Consider the following 21,916-nt stretch of genomic DNA (forward strand, 5'->3'; position numbering starts at 1 on the left):
TTATACTCCCTCCGTTCCTTTCTATAATGCCTATTGTTTTTTCGCATTTGTTTCAGAATATAAGAGTAAAACTATGTTTTATTGCAAAGAATCCTTCCACCGATCAGGTCAAGTCCAGAAAATCTGGAAACTGATCTGGTCATGTATTTCTTAGATCTATTTTAAATTTCCTATTTTGTCGGTGATACCGCTAGGGGGTTTTGTGTGAAAAAATGGCTCGCGCTAATTTCCGTGCCAAAAAACAATAGGTACTATAGAAAGGAACGGAGGGAGTATGTTCTTTCTTCTAAAAATCTGAATTATGCATTGGAAGCTGACGGTGCCTCTGCTCTTTTTCAGCGTGGTAGGGGACACCTGCATGGCCATGGAAGAATGGGTTCTGCGCCCGCAGAATAACACTGCACTAGACGACATCCTGCCCTGCGCCGACGCGGCGGCGACCACCGACGCCGTGCGAAGAAGCAAGGAGGTGAACCAGCAGCTCGTCGCCACGCTCAACGGTCTGCTATCGAATGTCTCCAACGCCAACAATGTCCCGCCCCAGGTCGGCCCGCCTGTCTACTACAACCAGTCCGGCCCGCCTGTCTACTACAACCAGTCCGGCCCTCCGGTGCCCTTGCTCTGCAACCCCTACCGCGCGGACCTCACCGACCGCCCCTGCGCTGCCGGTGAGGTCCCCGCCATCAATGCACCGCAAGCGTGGCAGGGCTTCGTGTGCCGCACCACGGGCGCGTCGGGATCAGAGGTGTGCGCGACGGTGGGGCGCCTCACGCCGGCGATGTACACCCAGGCGCTAGCCGTCGCCAACGCGAGCGACGGGCTGGTTGGCTACGGGCCGGTGCTGGCCGGCCTGGCGGACTGCACGTTCGTGCGCCGGACGTTCGAGACGGTCGTGGCGGACAGCTGCCCCGGGCTGAGGCGGTACAGCGCCAGGGTGTACCAGGCTTTGCTTGCCGTGGCGGCGGGCGTGATGGCGGCAGTGGTGGCGTGGCTGGTTCACTCCAGGGAGAGGCGGCGGCGGCGCGAGGCTGTGAGGTTCAGGGTGTCACCGTACAGGCTCCCCATCGACGAGAAGTCGCTGCTCAAGAGCCCGCGGCGGCCGTACAGGAGAGCCGAAAGCAACGGAGGCCTCATGACTAGGTAGATGCATGACGGTGGCATGTAGTTGTGGGTAGAGCTTGACGATGTCGGGAACATGAGAATTTCACATACTCCCTCCATCCTAAAATAAGTGACTTAATTTTAACTAGATTTGGTTATATAGACACGTTTTTAGTTTTTAGTGTGTAGATACATCGTTATCTACAAAAAGTTGGGTCACTTAATTTTGGGCGGGATTAGGACAAATTTCCACTCGAGGGAATATGTGTACTCTTTCCGATTCAAATTAATTAACCCAACTTTATTTAGATAAGCACGCATCTAGAGTTAAAACATGTCTAGATACATGTATATCTAGATAAAGTTGAGTCAATTAATTTGAATTGGAGGAAGTACCAAATCAGGCCTCAATTATGTATGTACATGTATTTAGTTTTGTATAAAATGAGGTAACCCTCCGCGCCACACGATCTATAAAGAGTCACACACTTTGACCATCAACTTATGTGCAAATATACTGAAATAAATATAAATATTATATCATGATACTATAACTTTATATTAAATTATCGACACTTATTACAGATCAGAGAAAATAGTAGATTTCATTATTGATGGACTATTATTAGTTGAGTGAATTGCACAATGGTACATGGAACAACCAATTTCATTTTTCTTTTCTGCATAAGAACATAACTTTTGGCGCCTTAACTTGTTGTGAGTGGAAGAGTTTAAATAGTTTTATAAGGGCTATAGAAGCAAAGATGTTATAAATTTGTAGAACCTCTTCCTACAAAATACTGAAGGTGGATGAGGTATCTCTTCATTCACATTGTTCAGAAGGTGGATGTTCATGATGCTTTACTTGAAGATCGAGGAAGCCAAATGTAGTAGGCCTTCTTCCTGCAACTTCAGTTTAGAAGGTGGTTGGCGCATTTCCTATGCTTGCCTATGGTGTTATGATAATTGATAGTGTGGACGAAATTGTTAGCCTTGTTGAGAGCACCATGACATAAGTTTCAAGAGATTTTTCAAGCTTGTTGCTGAGGTGTTTGGGGAGGAATACTCGAGGACACCCACAGTTGAGGACACTATAAGGATGATGTCTATGAACATGGGAAGACGGTTTCTACAGAAGGTTTGTCGTTTTGACTATATTCACTGCAAGAGAAATAGTTGCAAAGCTCCGAAAGGACAATTTAGATGGCATGCGGATGGTCCAACCATATTCATGAAGCTCTAGAATCTCAAGATTTCTAGGTTGGCATTCCTTCAAACTTGGTCAAGGAGCTAGACCGCTCAAATATGCTCAATATATTCCACAAGCTCGGCATTTCGAAAGCTTTGACTCAGTCAACTCGAATTTCCTTCTCAAATTTTTGTAGCGTCTTGGTTTTGGCCAATGCTCGCTAGTTGGGCTTGTCTTTTATTGGCTTCCACATTCTCGATGGTCCTTCTAAGTGAAAATCTGGGTCGATCAAGATGGGCATGCGGTCCTGCACGGGGTTGCCCCGGGTCATGCTAGCTCGCCCTGTGGTTGCCGGGGCTAAGGAGGTGTCCTCCTTCCTGGCTTTCACCGGCGAGGCTGCAGGGGCGGGAGCGGTGCTGGACGGCGGGGCGGCGGCCCTGTGTGCAATGGGTGGATTGGCGGCTGATGTGGCTGCGAGGGCGGCATGGCTGGACCGGGGAGCTCGCGATGCTGCGGCCGACTGCTCGGCCTCCCTCTGTGTGGCGGTTGGCGGCGCCCGCGGAGCTCTTCTCTGTGAGCTTGGTCGGCGGTAGTGGTGCGACTCGGCTCTTCAACCCCGCGCGGTGCGGGTGGTGGCAGCGGAGCTCGCCAAGCTCCTTGGTCTGGTTATGGTGGCGGCGGTGGTTTGTGTGCGGTGATTGTTGGAGATATACCCAAGAGGCAATAATAAAAGTGGTTATTATATATCTTTGTGTTTATGATAAATGTTTATATACCATGCTATAATTGTATTAACCGAAATATTGATACATGTGTGTTATGTAAACAACAATGAGTCCCTAGTAAGCCTCTTAACTAGCTTGTTGATTAATAGATGATTATAGTTTCATAATCATGAACATTGGATGTTATTAATAACAAGGTTATATCATTATATGAATGATGTAATGGACACACCCAATTAAGCGTAGCATAAGATCACGTCATTAAGTTATTTGCTATAAGCTTTCGATACATAGTTACCTAGTCCTTTCGACCATGAGATCATATAAATCACTTATACCGAAAAGGTACTTTGATTACATCAAACGCCACTGCGTAAATGGGTGGTTATAAAGGTGGGATTAAGTATCCGGAAAGTATAAGTTGAGGCATATGGATCAACAGTGGGATTTGTCCATCCCGATGACGGATAGATATACTCTGGGCCCTCTCGGTGGAATGTCGTCTAAATAGCTTGCAAGCATATGAATAGTTCATAAGAGACCACATACCACGGTACGAGTAAAGAGTACTTGTCAGGAGACGAGGTTGAACAAGGTATAGAGAGATACCGATGATCAAACCTCGGATAAGTAAAATATCGCGTGACAAAGGGAATCGGTATCGTATGTGAATGGTTCATTCGATCACTAAGTCATCGTTGAATATGTGGGAGCCATTATGGAACTCCAGATCCCGCTATTGGTTATTGGTCGGAAAGGGTTCTCAACTATGTCTACATAGTTCGCGAACCGTAGGGTGACACACTTAAGGTTTGATGTCGTATTAGTAGAACTTGAATATGGAATGGAGTTCGAAGTTTTGTTCGGAGTCTCGGATGGGATCCCAAACATCACGAGGAGTTCCAGAATGGTCCGGAGAATAAGATTCATATATAGGAAGTCATTTTATAAGTTTGAAAATGATCCGGTGCATTTATGGAAGGTTCTAGAAGGTTCTAGAAATGTCCGGAAGAAATCACTTTGGAAGGCGGAGTCCCGAAGGGACTCCACCTCCCATGGCCGGCCAACCCTAGAGGGGTGGAGTCCCAGGTGGACTCCACCAAAGGTGGCCGGTGATACGTCCCAAACGTATCTATAATTTCTTATGTTCCATGCTTGTTTTATGATGATACACACATGTTTTATACACACTTTATGTCATTATTATGCGTTTTCCGGAACTAACCTATTAACGAGTTGCCGAAGTGTCAGTTCCTGTTTTCTGCTGTTTTTGGTTTCAGAAATCCTAGTAAGGAAATATTCTCGGAATTGGACGAAATCAACGCCCAACATCTTATAATTGCACGAAGCTTCCAGAACACCGGAGAGGCCTGGTGGCCCCACACGTGTGGGCGGCGCGGCCAAGGAGCCAGGCGCGCCCCCCTATTGTGTGGCGCCCCCGTAACCCTTCTGACTCCGCCTTTTCGCCATAAGAAGCCCCCTAACCTAAATCTTCGATACGGAAAAGCCACGGTACGAGAAACCTTCCAGAGCCGCCGCCATCGCGAAGCCAAGATCTGGGGGACAGAAGTCTCTGTTCCGGCACGCCACCGGGACTGGGAAGTGCCCCCGGAAGGCTTCTCCATCGACACCACCGCCATCTTCATCACCGCTGCTGTCTCCCATGAGGAGGGAGTAGTTCTCCCTCGAGGCTAAGGGCTATACCGGTAGCTATGTGGTTAATCTCTCTCCTATGTACTTCAATACAATGATCTCATGAGCTGCCTTACATGATTGAGATTCATATGAGTTTTGTATCACTATTCATCTATGTGTTACTCTAGTGATGTTATTAAAGTACTCTATTCCTCCTTCATGATGTAATGGTGACAGTGTGTGCATCATGTAGTACTTGGCGTAGGTTATGATTGTAATCTCTTGTAGGTTATGGAGTTAACTATTACTTTGATAGTATTGATGTGATCTATTCCTCCTTCATAGTGTGATGGTGACAGTGTGCATGCTATGTTAGTACTTGGTATAATTGCAATGATCTATTATGCACTCTAAGGTTATTTAAATATGAACATCGAATGTTGTGGAGCTTGTTAACTCCGACATTGAGGTGCTCTTGTAGCCCTACACAATTAATGGTGTTCATCATCCAACAAGAGAGTGTAGAGTGGTTTTATTATATGATCAATGTTGAGAGTGTCCACTAGTGAAAGTATGATCCCTAGGCCTTGTTTCCAAACATCGAATTTCCGTTTATTTACTGTTCTGTTGCATGTTTACTCGCTGCCATATTTTATTCAGATTGCTATTACCACTCATATACATCCATACTACTTGTATTTCACTATCTCTTCGCCGAACTAGTGCACCTATACATCTGACAAGTGTATTAGGTGTGTTGGGGACACAAGAGACTTCTTGTATCGTGATTGCAGGGTTGCTTGAGAGGGATATCTTTGACCTCTTCCTCCCTGAGTTCGATAAACCTTGAGTGATCCAATTAAGGGAAACTTGCTGCTGTTCTACAAACCTCTGCTCTTGGAGGCCCAACACTGTCTACAAGAATAGAAGCACCCGTAGACATCAAGCACTTTTCTGGCGCCGTTGCCGGGGAGGAAAGGTAAAAGGCACTCATACTCCGGTCCCAGGTAACTAAGTACTTTTCTGTTGCCGTTGTGTGTGAGTGCTCGAAGCTATTTCCTTTAGATCCTGCAATTGCATCTTTTTGTTTCTTGTTTTACACTAGTAAGGCATAATGGAAAACATCTGTGAGCTCTTTAAACTATTTCCCGAGTCAAGACATGAATGGTTTAATGCAAATATTAAAAAACCTATGGAACCTTATTTGCATGCTAGTAGTAATATTAGTATGAACGCTTTGAACATCATTGTTGATAATGATATAGAAAATTCTAAGCTTGGGGAGGTCGGTTTTTGATGAAAATGATCTCTTTAGCCCTCCGGGTATTGAGGAGAAAGTTTATGTTGATTATGATATGCCTCCCATATATGATGATTATAATGATAGTGGTCTTCTGGTGCCGCCTACTATGGAGGATAAAGTTTATTATGATGATACTATACCTCCTATATTTGATGATGAGAATAATAATGATAGCTACTTTGTTGAATTTGCTCCCACTACAACTAATAAAATTGATTATGCTTATGTTGGGAGTAGTAATAATTTTATGCATGAGACTCATGATAAGAATGTTTCATTTGATAGTTATATTGTTGAGTTTGTTCATGATGCTACTTAAAATCATTATGAGAGAGGAAAATATGGTTGTAGAAGTTTTCATGTTACTAAAACACCTCTCTATATGCTGAAAATCTTGAAGTTGCGCTCGTCTAGTTTTCCTATGCTTGTTGCATTATGCCTACATGACTTGTTTATTTACAAGATTCCTTTTCATAGGAAGTGGGTTAGGCTTAAATTTGTTTTGAATTTTCTTCTTGATGCTCTCTTTTGCTTCAACTCTTATTTCTTGCGAGCATCATTAAAATTGCTGAGCCCATCTTAATGGCTATAAAGAAAGCACTTCTTGGGAGATAACCCATGTTTTATTTTGTTACTGTTTTGTTGAGTCTTGGAAGTTGTTACTACTGTAGCAATCTCTCCTTATCTTATTTTATTACATTGTTGTGCCAAGTAAAGTCTTTGATAGTAATGTTGATACTAGATTTGGATTACTGCGCAGAAACAGATTTCTTGCTGTCACGAATTTGGGCAGGGTTCTCTGTAGGTAACTCAGAAAAATCTGCCAATTTACGTGCGTGATCCTCATATATGTACGCAACTTTCATTCAATTTGAGCATTTTCATCTGAGCAAGTTCATTGCCTCTAAAAAATTCGTCTTTACGGAGTGTTCTGTTTTGACAGATTCTGCCTTTTATTTCACATTGCCTCTTTTGCTGTGTTGGATGGATTTCTTTGTTCCATTGACTTCCAGTAGCTTTGTGCAATGTCCAGAAGTGTTAAGAATGATTGTGTCACCTCTGAACATGTGAAATTTTCAATTATGCACTAACCCTCTAATGAGTTTGTTTTAAGTTTGGTGTGGAGGAAGTTTTCAAGGGTCAAGAGAGGAGGATGATATACTATGATCAAGAAGAGTGAAAAGTCTAAGCTTGGGGATGCCCCCGTGGTTCATCCCTGCATATTTCAAGAAGACTCAAGCATCTAAGCTTGGGGATGCCCAAGGCATCCCCTTCTTCATCGACAACTTATCAGGTCACTTCTCTTGAAACTATATTTTTATTCGGTCACATCTTATGTACTTTACTTGGAGCGTCTGTTTGTTTTTGTTTTGTTTGAATAAATTCATGTTTGGTGGGAGAGAGACACGCTCCGCTTTTTCATATGAACACTAGTGTTCCTCGCTTTACTTTTAATGTTCATGGCGAAGGTTGAAACTGCTTCGTTCATTGTTATATGATTGGAAACAGAAAATGCTGCATGTGGTAATTGGTATAATGTCTTGAATAATTTGATACTTGGCAATTGTTGTGCTCATACAGATCATGTTTAAGCTCTTGCATCATGTACTTTGCACCTATTAATGAAGAACTACATAGATCTTGTTAAAATTTGGTTTGCATGATTGGTCTCTAGAGTCTAGATATTTTCTGGTTAAGGTGTTTGAACAACAAGGAAGACGATGTAAAGTCTTATAATGCTTACAATATGTTCATATGTGAGTCTTGCTGCACCATTTTATACTTGAGTTTGCTTCAAACAACCTTGCTAGCCTAGCCTTGTATTGAGAGGAATTCTTCTCGTGCATCCAAATCCTTGAGCCAAAAACTATGCCATTTGTGTCCACCATACCTACCTACTACATGGTATTTCTCTGCCATTCCAAGCAAATACTTCATGTGCTACCTTTAAACAATTCAAAAGCTATTATCTCTTATTTGTTTCAATGTTTTATAGCTCATGAGGAAGTATGTGGTGTTTTATCTTTCGATCTTGTCATTTACTTTTGACAGACTTTCACAATGGACTAGTGGCATATCGGCTTATCTAATAATTTTGCAAAAAGAGCTGGCAATGGGGTGCCCAGCCCCAATTAATTAACTTGCATTAATAATTCTCTTCACATGCTTTGCCCTGATCTATCAGTAAGCAACTTAATTTTGCAAATAGACACTCCTCCATGGTATGTGAATGTTGGAAGGCACCCGAGGATTCGGTTAGCCATGGCTTGTGTAAGCAAAAGGTTGGGAGGAGTGTCATCAATAATGAAACTAAAATACATGTGTAAACAAAAGAGAAGAGGGATGATCTACCTTGCTGGTAGAGATAACGTCCTTCATGGGAGCCGCTCTTGAAAGTCTGGTTGATAAGGTAGTTAGAGTACCCATTACCATTCGTTGACAATAACAAACACCTCTCAAAACTTTATTTGTATGCTCTCTATATGATTTCAAAACTTAAAAAGCTCTAGCACATGATTTAATCCCTGCTTCCCTCTGCGAAGGGCCATTATTTTACTTTATGTTGAGTCAGTTTACCTACTTCTTTCTATCTTAGAAGCAAACACTTGTGTCAACTGTGTGCATTGATTCTTACATGTTTACATATTGCACTTGTTATATTGCTTTATGTTGACAACTATCCATGAGATATACATGTTACAAGTTGAAAGCAATTGCTGAAACTTAATCATCCTTTGTGTTGCTTCAATGCCTTTTACTTTGAATCTATTGCTTTATGAGTTAACTCTTATGCAAGTCTTATTGATGCTTGTCTTGAAAGTAATATTCATGAAAAGTCTTTGCTATATGATTCAGTTGTTTAGTCATTATCTTTACTATCACTTCATTCACTTCATATGCTTTACAATAATGTTGATCAAGATTATGTTGGTAGCATGTCACTTAAGAAATTATCATTGTTATCATTTACCTACTCGAGGGCGAGTAGGAACTAAGCTTGGGGATGCTTGATACGTCCCAAACGTATCTATAATTTCTTATGTTCCATGCTTGTTTTATGATGATACCCACATGTTTTATACACACTTTATGTCATTATTATGCGTTTTCCGGAACTAACCTATTAACGAGATGCCGAAGTGCCAGTTCCTGTTTTCTGCTGTTTTTGGTTTCAAAAATCCTAGTAAGGAAATATTCTCGGAATTGGACGAAATCAACGCCCAGCATCTTATAATTGCACGAAGCTTCCAGAACACCGGAGAGGCACCAGAGGGGAGCCCTGGTAGCCCCACACGTGTGGGCGGTGCGACCAAGGAGCCAGGCGCGCCCCCCTATTGTGTGGCGCCCCCGTAACCCTTCCGACTCCGCCTCTTCGCCTATAAGAAGCCCCCTGACCTAAATCTTCGATACGGAAAAGCCACGGTACGAGAAACCTTCCAGAGCCGCCGCCATCGCGAAGCCAAGATCTGGGGGACAGAAGTCTCTGTTCTGGCACGCCGCCGGGACGGGGAAGTTCCCCCGGAAGGCTTCTCCATCGACACCACCGCCATCTTCATCACCGCTGCTGTCTCCCATGAGGAGGGAGTAGTTCTCCCTCGAGGCTAAGGGCTGTACCGGTAGCTATGTGGTTAATCTCTCTCCTACGTACTTCAATACAATGATCTAATGAGCTGCCTTACATGATTGAGATTGTGTTATCACCAGAATTTGACCGAGTCAGAGGTGGGCCGCGATCAAGATGGGCTTGAAGAATATACATGGAAGAAATACGTGAATCGGCCTGTTATGCAAAGTTTGGGCTAGTTTGCCCGTGTATCTGTAATATAGTAGGATACGTGTCGGTTAGTTAGAGTTTGTCTCGTGCACGGTGGGGATTATTCCCACGTTAGAAAGTCTACGGACTATAAATATGTATCTAGGGTTTATGAAATAAACAACAATCACGTTCACCATAAATCAATCTAGGCGCATCGCCAACTCCCTTGTCTCGAAGGGTTTCTTCCGGGTAAGCATCATGCTGCCGAGATCGCATCTTGCGATCTAGGCAGTACAAGTTTATTCGTTATCCATGCGTTGCTCATACTGAAGCCCTTTTGATGGCGAGCAACGTAGTTATCTTAGATGTGTTAGGGTTAGCATTGTTCTTCGTATCACATGCTATCGTCGTGCAACCCTTAGACATCTAGCCGCCCTTACGCCTATCTCAGGCGTAGGGGCGGCACCCCGCTTGATCTTTATTTAGTAGATCCGATCCGTTATGGTTGCTCCTTGTTCTTCAAGGATTAGTTTAATATCTGCATAGTTAGGCCTTACAAAGGGTTGGAGGATCCAGCGGCGCGTAGGGTGTAGTTTGCTAGCCCTAGACAGGATGTTCCGGGGATCAACCTCGTGTTGGTTTTTAGGCCCTGTCTAGGATCGGCTTACGATCACCGTGCGCGGCCGCGAGGCCCAATCACGAGTAGGACGTTCCGATTATGCGGTGAAAACCCTAAATCGTCGTAGATCGTTTTAGCTTTATCTTGATCAAGCAGGACCACCATATATTCGTACACCTCGTGCGAATCATGGGTGGATCGGCTCTGTGAGCCGATTCACAGGACAACCTGAGAGCCGATCGAGGCTCGTATTTAATGTTTACGTGTATGCCATGCAGGAAACTAAGCGAGGCATCTCCATCACCTTCCTGACCAGGTATAGGTCAGGTGGCACGCCCTTGCACCAGCATCGGACGTGCGTGCCGGAGTCTTTGCGGGCCGTCGCTCGGAGGGACCAGGGCCAGCCGCAGCCCTAAGTTGCTCCCGGCTCTCCTGTGTTGCCCGTCGCTGCTCGCCGGTGGGTTTCTGACCGCAACACATTCTGGCACGCCCGGTGGGACAATCTTCGACATCAACCACATCGCCATCTACATCTGAGATGGCGGACGGCACTCCAGTCACGTACGAGGATCTGACCGAGGAGCTCAAGAAGAAGTATGACGATGTCAAAGCTGTCCTCGAAGCCGACCTCATCGGCTCTTTTCACAGGACCCGCTCACACGGCATCAGGTGGAGAGAGTTCACACCTGAAGGCGCGCCCGATGGAGTGGACCTGTCCACCCCGTTAGAAGAACGCACTGCGTCCTTGCGTCAGGAGATCAATTTCATGGTAGCTCATTCACTACACCGCCATTCTGAGAGCCTGGTGAACACTTTGGAGCGCGTCGCTCTTCGGGTGATCCAGGAAATCATGAGGCATCAGTACTCTCCGTCAGGACCAGCTCTCGGGACTTACCAGGGAGAGACACCACTCCAGTCCCGTCCACCGTTGCCATTCGCGTTGGCAGCACCAGAGGTGCCGAATACACCGGCATTCGTCGTCTACAAGATCGGTGGTGACCCTAGTGACTACCAGTTCTTGCACGAGGCGCCTAAGGAGATCCCTCACAGATACACGTGCACATACGTGCCAGACTGCGGCAACCGGGCGCTCACAAACCAGGCCGCAACAGCAGGGACTTCTGGAAAAGCAGGAGGAACTTCAAAGAAGAGATCTTGAGAAGCGACGTGGCTAGCTAAGTATGCCACTCCAACAAACCTCCGTGAGCTCAGCTCCTGCAGGTTGGCTCAGAGCTGGAAAAGCAAGCATGGCTAGCTAAGTATGCCACTCCGGCAAATCTTCGTAGTTCGACTCTGCAGCCAAAGCACCGCGGATCAAATCGATACCATCGAGAGACCAGTTCGGCATGGTGCCGAAAAGGAGGACAATCGGCTATTCCAAGCCGTACCCCAACGAGTACGAGTTGATCCCGCTACCACCCAAATATCGGCTCCCTGATTTCTCCAAGTTTAATGGATCAGATGGTTCCAGCTCCATCGAGCATGTGAGCCGATATTTGGCACAGCTGGGCACGATCTCAGCAGCAGATGAGCTACGTGTGAGGTTCTTCGCACAGTCCCTCACAGGATCGGCTCTCGGGTGGTACACTTCGTTGCCACCAGACTCGATCCGGACTTGGAAGCAGTTGGAAGAACAGTTCCACATGCAGTATCACTCAGAGGCTTCCGAGTCTGGCCTTGCCGATCTAGCACAAATACGTCGAAGCGTGGAGAAGCGTGGCAGAATACGTCCAGCGCTTCAGAAATCTTAGGAACCGATGTTATTCGGCTCGTGTGACTGAAAATGAAGTAGTCGAGTTGGCAGTGGTGGGCCTTGCATCACCAATCAAGGACATGGCCTCCCAAGCAGACTACCCTTCACTGGCGCACATGGTTCAGAAACTGTCGTTATATGAACAGCGCCACCCGGACTTGTACCAGGACAAATTCAAGCGTGCGGTAGTCCTGGTTGAGGCAGATGAAGACGAAGGCTCTGCGGGAGATCAAGAAGTAGCAGTGGCTGAATGGACTCGGGGGGCAACCCCCGTGTCCTGCAAATGGGTTAAGCCACCAGGTCCGCCCAGAGGGTTTAATTTTGACGTAACTAAAACTGAGCAAATCTTCGACCTCTTACTCAAGGAGAAGCAGTTGAAGTTACCCGAAGGCCTCAAAATCCCCACGGTACAGGAGCTGAACGGAAAGCCATACTGCAAATGGCATAACTCGTTCTCCCATGCCACCAACGACTGCAGGGTGTGGCGTCAGCAGATCCAAATGGCGATAGAACAAGGACGTCTGATTTTCAACCAGTACGCCATGAAGGTCGACACCCACCCCTTCCCCGCCGTTAACATGGTGGAGTGCACTTACCCTGAAGGTTGCCAGCCAGGATTCTCGTTCAACATCAACATGGTAGGACCTGGACACCACTCTGGCAAGGATGGAGACGAGGGCAGCTGCTCTCGTAGCAAGGACACAGAGGAGGCCGCTCCACGCGATCGGCTCCGGCACGATGGCAAGCGCTATATCACAGAGGGAGAAGTAAGGAACGTAAGATATCAGCGACCTCTCTCTGATCACCTCCTCAACAAGTACGTGAGTCAATATAGCCAACGCCGACGATCCAGCGACGATGATGATAGAGACCGTCTGGCTAGGGACGCCAGGAGACATCGTCGGCATGATCGCGACGAGGAGGAATACGAGCGCCGTGCCAAGGAAAAATCGAGGGAGCAAGACGACGAGGATAGGCACTGGGACTGCCCCTTCTTCAGACACTGCTGGGATTCAGGAATGAGCCGATTGCCTACAATCGGCAACTGCCCAGAATGTAAACAAAAGAGGAAGGATGCAGCTAACGTGTCCGTGTTCAAACGTCTAGGGCCTCTCCCACTTCGGAACAAGCACGCTGAGTCCCCTCGGGTGGAAGATCTCGAGGATTTGGAAGACGATGAAGAAGAAGAAGACAGGTACCACCGGCCAAGGTGGTGTGATACGTCTCCGACGTATCGATAATTTCTTATGTTCCATGCCACATTATTGATGTTATCTACATGTTTTATGCACACTTTATGTCATATTCGTGCATTTTCTGGAACTAACCTATTAACAAGATGCCGAAGTGCCGATTCTTGTTTTTCTGCTGTTTTTGGTTTCAGAAATCCTAGTAAGGAAATATTCTCGGAATTGGACGAAATCAAAGCCCAGGGGCCTATTTTCTCACGAAGCTTCCAGAAGTCCGAAGGAGAGACGAAGAGGGGCCACGGAGGGGCCACACTACAAGGCGGCGCGGCCCCCCCCTTGGCCGCGCGGCCCTGTGGTGTGGGGCCCCCGTGCCGCCTCTTGACCTGCCCTTCCGCCTACAAATAGCCTCCGTGACGAAACCCCCAGTACCGAGAACCACGATACGGAAAACCTTCCAGAGACGCCGCCGCCGATCCCATCTCGGGGGATCCAGGAGATCGCCTCCGGCACCCTGCCGGAGAGGGGAATCATCTCCCGGAGGACTCTACGCCGCCATGGTCGCCTCCGGTGTGATGTGTGAGTAGTCTACCCCTGGACTATGGGTCCATAGCAGTAGCTAGATGGTTGTCTTCTCCCCATTGTGCTATCATTGTCGGATCTTGTGAGCTGCCTATCATGATCAAGATCATCTATCTGTAATTCTATATGTTGCGTTTGTTGGGATCCGATGAATAGAGAATACTTGTTATGTTGATTATCAAAGTTATGCTTATGTGTTGTTTATGATCTTGCATGCTTTCCGTTACTAGTAGATGCTCTGGCCAAGTAGATGCTTGTAACTCCAAGAGGGAGTACTTATGCTCGATAGTGGGTTCATGCCTGCATTAACACAGGACGATGTGAGAAAGTTTTAAGGTTGTGTTGTGCTGTTGCCACTAGGGATAAAACATTGATGCTATGTCTAAGGATGTAGTTGTTGATTACATTACGCACCATACTTAATGCAATTGTCTGTTGCTTTGCAACTTAATACTGGAGGGGGTTCGGATGATAACCTGAAGGTGGACTTTTTAGGCATAGATGCAGTTGGATGGCGGTCTATGTACTTTGTCGTAATGCCCAATTAAATCTCACTATACTCATCATGATATGTATGTGCATTGTCATGCTCTCTTTATTTGTCAATTGCCCAACTGTAATTTGTTCACCCAACATGCTGTTCGTCTTATGGGAGAGACACCTCTAGTGAACTGTGGACCCCGGTCCAATTCTCTTTACTGAAATACAATCTACTGCAATACTTGTTCTACTGTTTTCTGCAAACAATCATCTTCCACACAATACGGTTAATCCTTTGTTACAGCAAGCCGGTGAGATTGACAACCTCACTGTTTCGTTGGGGCAAAGTACTTTGGTTGTGTTGTGCAGGTTCCACGTTGGCGCCGGAATCCCTGGTGTTGCGCCGCACTACATCCCGCCGCCATCAACCTTCAACGTGCTTCTTGGCTCCTCCTGGTTCGATAAACCTTGGCTTCTTTCTGAGGGAAAACTTGCTGCTGTGCGCATCATACCTTCCTCTTGGGGTTGCCCAACGAACGTGTGAAATACACGCCATCAAGCATATTTTCTGGCGCCGTTGCCGGGGAGATCAAGACACGCTGCAAGGGGAGTCTCCACTTCTCAATCTCTTTACTTTGTTTTTGTCTTGCTTAGTTTTATTTACTACTTTGTTTGCTGCACTAAATCAAAATACAAAAAATTAGTTGCTAGTTTTACTTTACTTGTTATCTTGTTTACTATATCAAAAACACAAAAAAATTAGTTTACTTGCATTTACTTTATCTAGTTTGTTTTATTTACTGTTGCTAAAATGGCCAACGCTGAAAATACTAAGTTGTGTGACTTCACAACCACAAATAATAATGATTTCTTATGCACACCTATTGCTCCACCTGCTACTACAGCAGAATTCTTTGAAATTAAACCTGCTTTACTGAATCTTGTTATGCGAGAGCAATTTTCTGGAATTAGTTCTGATGATGCTGCTGCCCATCTTAATAATTTTGTTGAACTATGTGAAATGCAAAAATATAAAGATGTAGATGGTGATATTATTAAACTAAAATTATTCCCTTTCTCATTAAGAGGACGAGCTAAAGATTGGTTGCTATCTCTGCCTAAGAATAGTATTGATTCATGGACTAAATGCAAGGATGCTTTTATTGGTAGATATTATCCCCCTGCTAAAATTATATCTTTGAGGAGTAGCATAATGAATTTTAAACAATTAGATACTGAACATGTTGCTCAAGCTTGGGAAAGAATGAAATCTCTGGTTAAAAATTGCCCAACCCATGGACTGACTACTTGGATGATCATCCAAACCTTCTATGCAGGACTAAATTTTTCTTCACGGAATTTATTGGATTCAGCTGCTGGAGGTACCTTTATGTCCATCACTCTTGGTGAAGCAACAAAGCTTCTTGATAATATGATGATCAACTACTCTGAATGGCACACGGAAAGAGCTCCACAAGGTAAGAAGGTAAATTCTGTCGAAGAAACCTCTTCCTTGAGTGATAAGATTGATGCTATTATGTCTATGCTTGTGAATGATAGGACTAATATTGATCCTAATAATGTTCCATTAGCTTCATTGGTTGCACAAGAAGAACATGTTGATGTAAACTTTATTAAAAATAATAATTTCAACAACAATGCTTACCGGAACAATTCTAGTAACAACTATAGGCCATATCCTTATAATAATGGCAACGGCTATGGTAATTCTTATGGAAATTCTTACAACAATAATAGGAGTTCACCCCCTGGACTTGAAGCCATGCTTAAAGAATTTATTAGTACACAAACTGCTTTTAACAAATCTGTTGAAGAAAAGCTTGGGAAAATTGATATACTTGCTTCTAAAGTCGATAGTCTTGCTGCTGATGTTGATCTTTTGAAATCGAAAGTTTTGCCTAATGAGAATCATCATAATAAAATTGTTACTACAGAAAATGCCATTCAAGTTAGAATTAATGAGAATATAAGATTAATGGCTGAACTGCGTGCTAGGTGGGATAGAGAAGAAAATGAAAAACTAGCTAAAGAGAAGAATATAGCTAAAGTTTGGACTATTACCACCACTAGTAATGCTAATGCTACACATGTTGCTGCACCTTCTACTCATACTAATAAAAGAATTGGTGTTAGCAATGTTTCCACTTCTAATGCAAAGCGCGAAAAACTGCCTGAAATTGCTAAAACTGCTGAAACTGCCTGTGATAAAGCTGCTGAAATTTTTTCCAACATTGGGGATGATGATCCCATTGCTTTAGATTATAATGGTTTGAATTTTGATGATTGCCACATCTCTGAAGTTATAAAGTTCTTGCAAAAACTTGCTAAAAGTCCTAATGCTAGTGCTATAAATTTGGCTTTCACGCATCATATTACAAATGCTCTCATAAAAGCTAGAGAAGAGAAATTAGAGCGTGAAGCCTCTATTCCTAAAAAGCTAGAGGATGGTTGGGAGCCCATCATTAAGATGAAGGTTAAAGATTTTGATTGTAATGCTTTATGTGATCTTGGTGCAAGTATTTCTGTTATGCCTAAGAAAATTTATAATATGCTTCACTTGCCACCGCTGAAAAATTGTTATTTGGATGTTAATCTTGCTGATCATTCTACAAAGAAACCTTTGGGGAAAGTTGATAATGTTCGTATTACCGTTAACAATAACCTTGTTCCCGTTGATTTTGTTGTCTTGGATATTGAATGCAATGCATCTTGTCCCATTATATTGGGAAGACCTTTTCTTCGAACTGTTGGTGCTATTATTGATATGAAGGAAGGTAATATAAAATATCAATTTCCTCTCAAGAAAGGTATGGAACACTTCCCTAGAAAGAGAATGAAGTACCCTTTTGATTCTATTATGAGAACAAATTATGATGTTGACACTTCGTCTCTTGATAATACTTGATACACACTTTCTGCGCCTAGCTGAAAGGCGTTAAAGAAAAGCGCTTATGGGAGACAACCCATGTTTTTACCTACAGTACTTTGTTTTTATTTTGTGTCTTGGAAGTTGTTTACTACTGTAGCAACCTCTCCTTATCTTAGTTTTGTGTTTTGTTGTGCCAAGTTAAGCCGTTGATAGAAAAGTAGGTACTAGATTTGGATTACTGCACAGTTCCAGATTTCTTTGCTGTCACGAATCTGGGTCCACCTCCCTGTAGGTAGCTCAGAAAATTAAGCCAATTTACGTGCATGATCCTCAGATATGTATGCAACTTTCATTCAATTTGAGCATTTTCATTTGAGCAAGTCTGGTGCCATTTTAAAATTCGTCAATACGAACTGTTCTGTTTTGACAGATTCTGCCTTTTATTTCGCATTGCCTCTTTCGCTATGTTGGATGAATTTCTTTGATCCACTAATGTCCAGTAGCATTATGCAATGTCCAGAAGTGTTAAGAATGATTGTGTCACCTCTGAATATGTTAATTTATAATGTGCACTAACCCTCTAATGAGTTGTTTCGAGTTTGGTGTGGAGGAAGTTTTCAAGGATCAAGAGAGGAGTATGATGCAACATGATCAAGGAGAGTGAAAGCTCTAAGCTTGGGGATGCACCCGGTGGTTCACCCCTGCATATATCAAGAAGACTCAAGCGTCTAAGCTTGGGGATGCCCAAGGCATCCCCTTCTTCATCGACAACATTATCAGGTTCCTCCCTGAAACTATATTTTTATTCCATCACATCTTATGTGCTTTTTCTTGGAGCGTCGGTTTGTTTTTGTTTTTGTTTTGTTTGAATAAAATGGATCCTAGCATTCACTTTATGGGAGAGAGACACGCTCCGCTGTAGCATATGGACAAGTATGTCCTTGGTTTCTACTCATAGTATTCATGGCGAAGTTTCTCCTTCGTTAAATTGTTATATGGTTGGAATTGGAAAATGATACATGTAGTAATTGCTATAAATGTCTTGGGTAATGTGATACTTGGCAATTGTTGTGCTCATGTTTAAGCTCTTGCACCATATGCTTTGCACCCATTAATGAAGAAATACATAGAGCATGCTTAAATTTGGTTTGCATATTTGGTTTCTCTAAGGTCTAGATAATTTCTAGTATTGAGTTTGAACAACAAGGAAGACGGTGTAGAGTCTTATAATGGTTTCAATATGTCTTTTATGTGAGTTTTGCTGCACCGGTTCATCCTTGTGTTTGTTTCAAATAAGCCTTGCTAGCCTAAACCTTGTATCGAGAGGGAATACTTCTCATGCATCCAAAATACTTGAGCCAACCACTATGCCATTTGTGTCCACCATACCTACCTACTACATGGTATTTTCCAGCCATTCCAAAGTAAATTGCTTGAGTGCTACCTTTAAAACTCCATCATTCACCTTTGCAATATATAGCTCATGGGACAAATAGCTTAAAACCTATTGTGGTATTGAATATGTAATTATGCACTTTATCTCTTATTAAGTTGCTTGTTGTGCGATAACCATGTTTACTGGGGACGCCATCAACTGTTCATTGTTGAATTTCATGTGAGTTGCTATGCATGTTCGTCTTGTCTGAAGTAAGGGCGATCTACACTGAGTTGAATGGTTTGAGCATGCATATTGTGAGAGAAGAACATCGGGCCGCTAACCGAAGCCATGTTCCATGGTGGAAGTTTCAGTTTTGGACAACAATCCTCAAATCTCTAATGAGAAAAGAATTAATTGTTGTTGAATGCTTAAAGCATTAAAAGAGGAGTCCATTATCTGTTGTCTATGTTGTCCCGGTATGGATGTCTAAGTTGAGAATAATCAATAGCGAGAAATCCAATGCGAGCTTTCTCTTTAGACCTTTGTACAGGCGGCATAGAGGTACCCCTTTGTGATACTTGGTTAAAGCATATGTATTGCGGTGATAATCCAGGTAGTCCAAGCTAATTAGGACAAGGTGCGGGCACTATTAGTACACTATGCATGAGGCTTGCAACTTATAAGATATAATTTACATGATGCATATGCTTTATTACTACCGTTGACAAAATTGTTTCATGTTTTCAAAATCAAAGCTCTAGCACAAATATAGCAATCGATGCTTTTTCCTCTATGGAGGACCATTCTTTTACTTTCAATGTTGAGTCAGTTCACCTATTTCTCTCCACCTCAAGAAGCAAACATTTGTGTGAACCGTGCATTGATTCCTACATACTAGCTTATTGCACTTATTATATTACTCTATGTTGACAATATCCATGAGATATACATGTTACAAGTTGAAAGCAACCGCTGAAACTTAATCTTCTTTTGAGTTGCTTCAATATCTCTACTTTGAATTATTGCTTTATGAGTTAACTCTTATGCAAGACTTATTGATGCTTGTCTTGAAGTGCTATTCATGAAAAGTCTTTGCTATATGATTCACTTGTTTACTCATGTCATATACATTGTTTTGATCGCTGCATTCACTACATATGCTTTACAAATAGTATGATCAAGGTTATGATGGCATGTCACTCCAGAAATTATCTGTGTTATCGTTTTACCTGCTCGGGACGAGCAGAACTAAGCTTGGGGATGCTGATACGTCTCCGACGTATCGATAATTTCTTATGTTCCATGCCACATTATTGATGTTATCTACATGTTTTATGCACACTTTATGTCATATTCGTGCATTTTCTGGAACTAACCTATTAACAAGATGCCGAAGTGCCGATTCTTGTTTTCTGCTGTTTTTGGTTTCAGAAATCCTAGTAAGGAAATATTCTCGAATTGGACGAAATCAAAGCCCGGGGGCCTATTTTCTCACGAAGCTTCCAGAAGTCCGAAGGAGAGACGAAGAGGGGCCACGGAGGGGCCACACTATAGGCGGCGCGGCCCCCTTGGCCGCGCGGCCCTGTGGTGTGGGGCCCCCGTGCCGCCTCTTGACCTGCCCTTCCGCCTACAAATAGCCTCCGTGACGAAACCCCCGCACCGAGAACCACGATACGGAAAACCTTCCCGGAGACGCCGCCGCCGCCGATCCCATCTCGGGGGATCCAGAGATCGCCTCCGGCACCCTGCCGGAGAGGGGAATCATCTCAGGAGGACTCTACGCCGCCATGGTCGCCTCCGGTGTGATGTGTGAGTAGTCTACCCCTGGACTATGGGTCCATAGCAGTAGCTAGATGGTTGTCTTCTCCCCATTGTGCTATCATTGTCGGATCTTGTGAGCTGCCTATCATGATCAAGATCATCTATCTGTAATTCTATATGTTGCGTGTGTTGGGATCCGATGAATAGAGAATACTTGTTATGTTGATTATCAAAGTTATGCTTATGTGTTGTTTATGATCTTGCATGCTTTCCGTTACTAGTAGATGCTCTGGCCAAGTAGATGATTGTAACTCCAAGAGGGAGTACTTATGATCGATAGTGGGTTCATGCTCGCATTAACACAGGACGATGTGACAGAAAGTTCTAAGGTTGTGTTGTGCTGTTGCCACTAGGGATAAAACATTGATGCTATGTCTAAGGATGTAGTTGTTGATTACATTACGCACCATACTTAATGCAATTGTCTGTTGCTTTGCAACTTAATACTGGAGGGGGTTCGGATGATAACCTGAAGGTGGACTTTTTAGGCATAGATGCAGTTGGATGGCGGTCTATGTACTTTGTCGTAATGCCCAATTAAATCTCACTATACTCATCATGATATGTATGTGCATTGTCATGCTCTCTTTATTTGTCAATTGCCCAACTGTAATTTGTTCACCCAACATGCTGTTCGTCTTATGGGAGAGACACCTCTAGTGAACTGTGGACCCCGGTCCAATTCTCTTTACTGAAATACAATCTACTGCAATACTTGTTCTACTGTTTTCTGCAAACAATCATCTTCCACACAATACGGTTAATCCTTTGTTACAGCAAGCCGGTGAGATTGACAACCTCACTGTTTCGTTGGGGCAAAGTACTTTGGTTGTGTTGTGCAGGTTCCACGTTGGCGCCGGAATCCCTGGTGTTGCGCCGCACTACATCCCGCCGCCATCAACCTTCAACGTGCTTCTTGGCTCCTCCTGGTTCGATAAACCTTGGTTTCTTTCTGAGGGAAAACTTGCTGCTGTGCGCATCATACCTTCCTCTTGGGGTTGCCCAACGAACGTGTGAAATACACGCCATCATGGTGCCCTGATGGACTCAGCCGTTCCCAAAAGCGTAGGGTTCAGCGACTGCGCGGCTTGGAGGAAGCCGAAAGGTTATATCTGCACACGCTAAGGAAGGCGCGGCCTAATCTGGCCGCGAAGATCCAGCAAACCCTGGATGAAGAGGGTCGACCACAAAAAATGGAGTGGCGCCCCAAGCAAAGGAAAGCCGATGATGAAACATCGGCTGGCACAAACATGGTGTTCATCCTTCCTACGGAGTTCAGCGCTCCAGGATTAGACGAGGCACCTGTAGCACAACTTGATTGCGGCCCACGGCCGGTTATCTTTGAGAAGCCACGAGAATGAAGCTACAGACATCTGAAGGCCCTGTACTTGCGAGGTTATATCGATGGGAGGCCTGTCAACAAGATGCTGGTGGACACCGGAGCGGCAGTCAACATTATGCCATACTCTATGCTACGTCGGTTGGGACGCTCTAGC

General features: G+C 44.1%; 1 protein-coding gene across 1 annotated transcript; it reads left to right on the forward strand.

The window, feature by feature from the left end:
- Positions 1 to 358: 358 nt before the first annotated feature.
- On the forward strand, positions 359 to 1,566 carry LOC127314977 (uncharacterized). The gene has a single exon (XM_051345520.2). The coding sequence runs from the start codon at positions 359 to 361 to the stop codon at positions 1,142 to 1,144; it is 786 nt and encodes a 261-aa protein (XP_051201480.1). The 3' UTR covers positions 1,145 to 1,566.
- Positions 1,567 to 21,916: the final 20,350 nt, after the last annotated feature.

The sequence above is a fragment of the Lolium perenne genome, chromosome 7 (genome assembly GCF_019359855.2).
Source record: "Lolium perenne isolate Kyuss_39 chromosome 7, Kyuss_2.0, whole genome shotgun sequence".
NCBI lineage: Eukaryota > Viridiplantae > Streptophyta > Magnoliopsida > Poales > Poaceae > Lolium > Lolium perenne.

Excerpts from the sequence above, each read along its gene's own strand:
- LOC127314977 (XM_051345520.2), top strand. The coding sequence starts at position 359 with ATGGCCATGGAAGAATGGGTTCTGCGCCCGCAGAATAACACTGCACTA.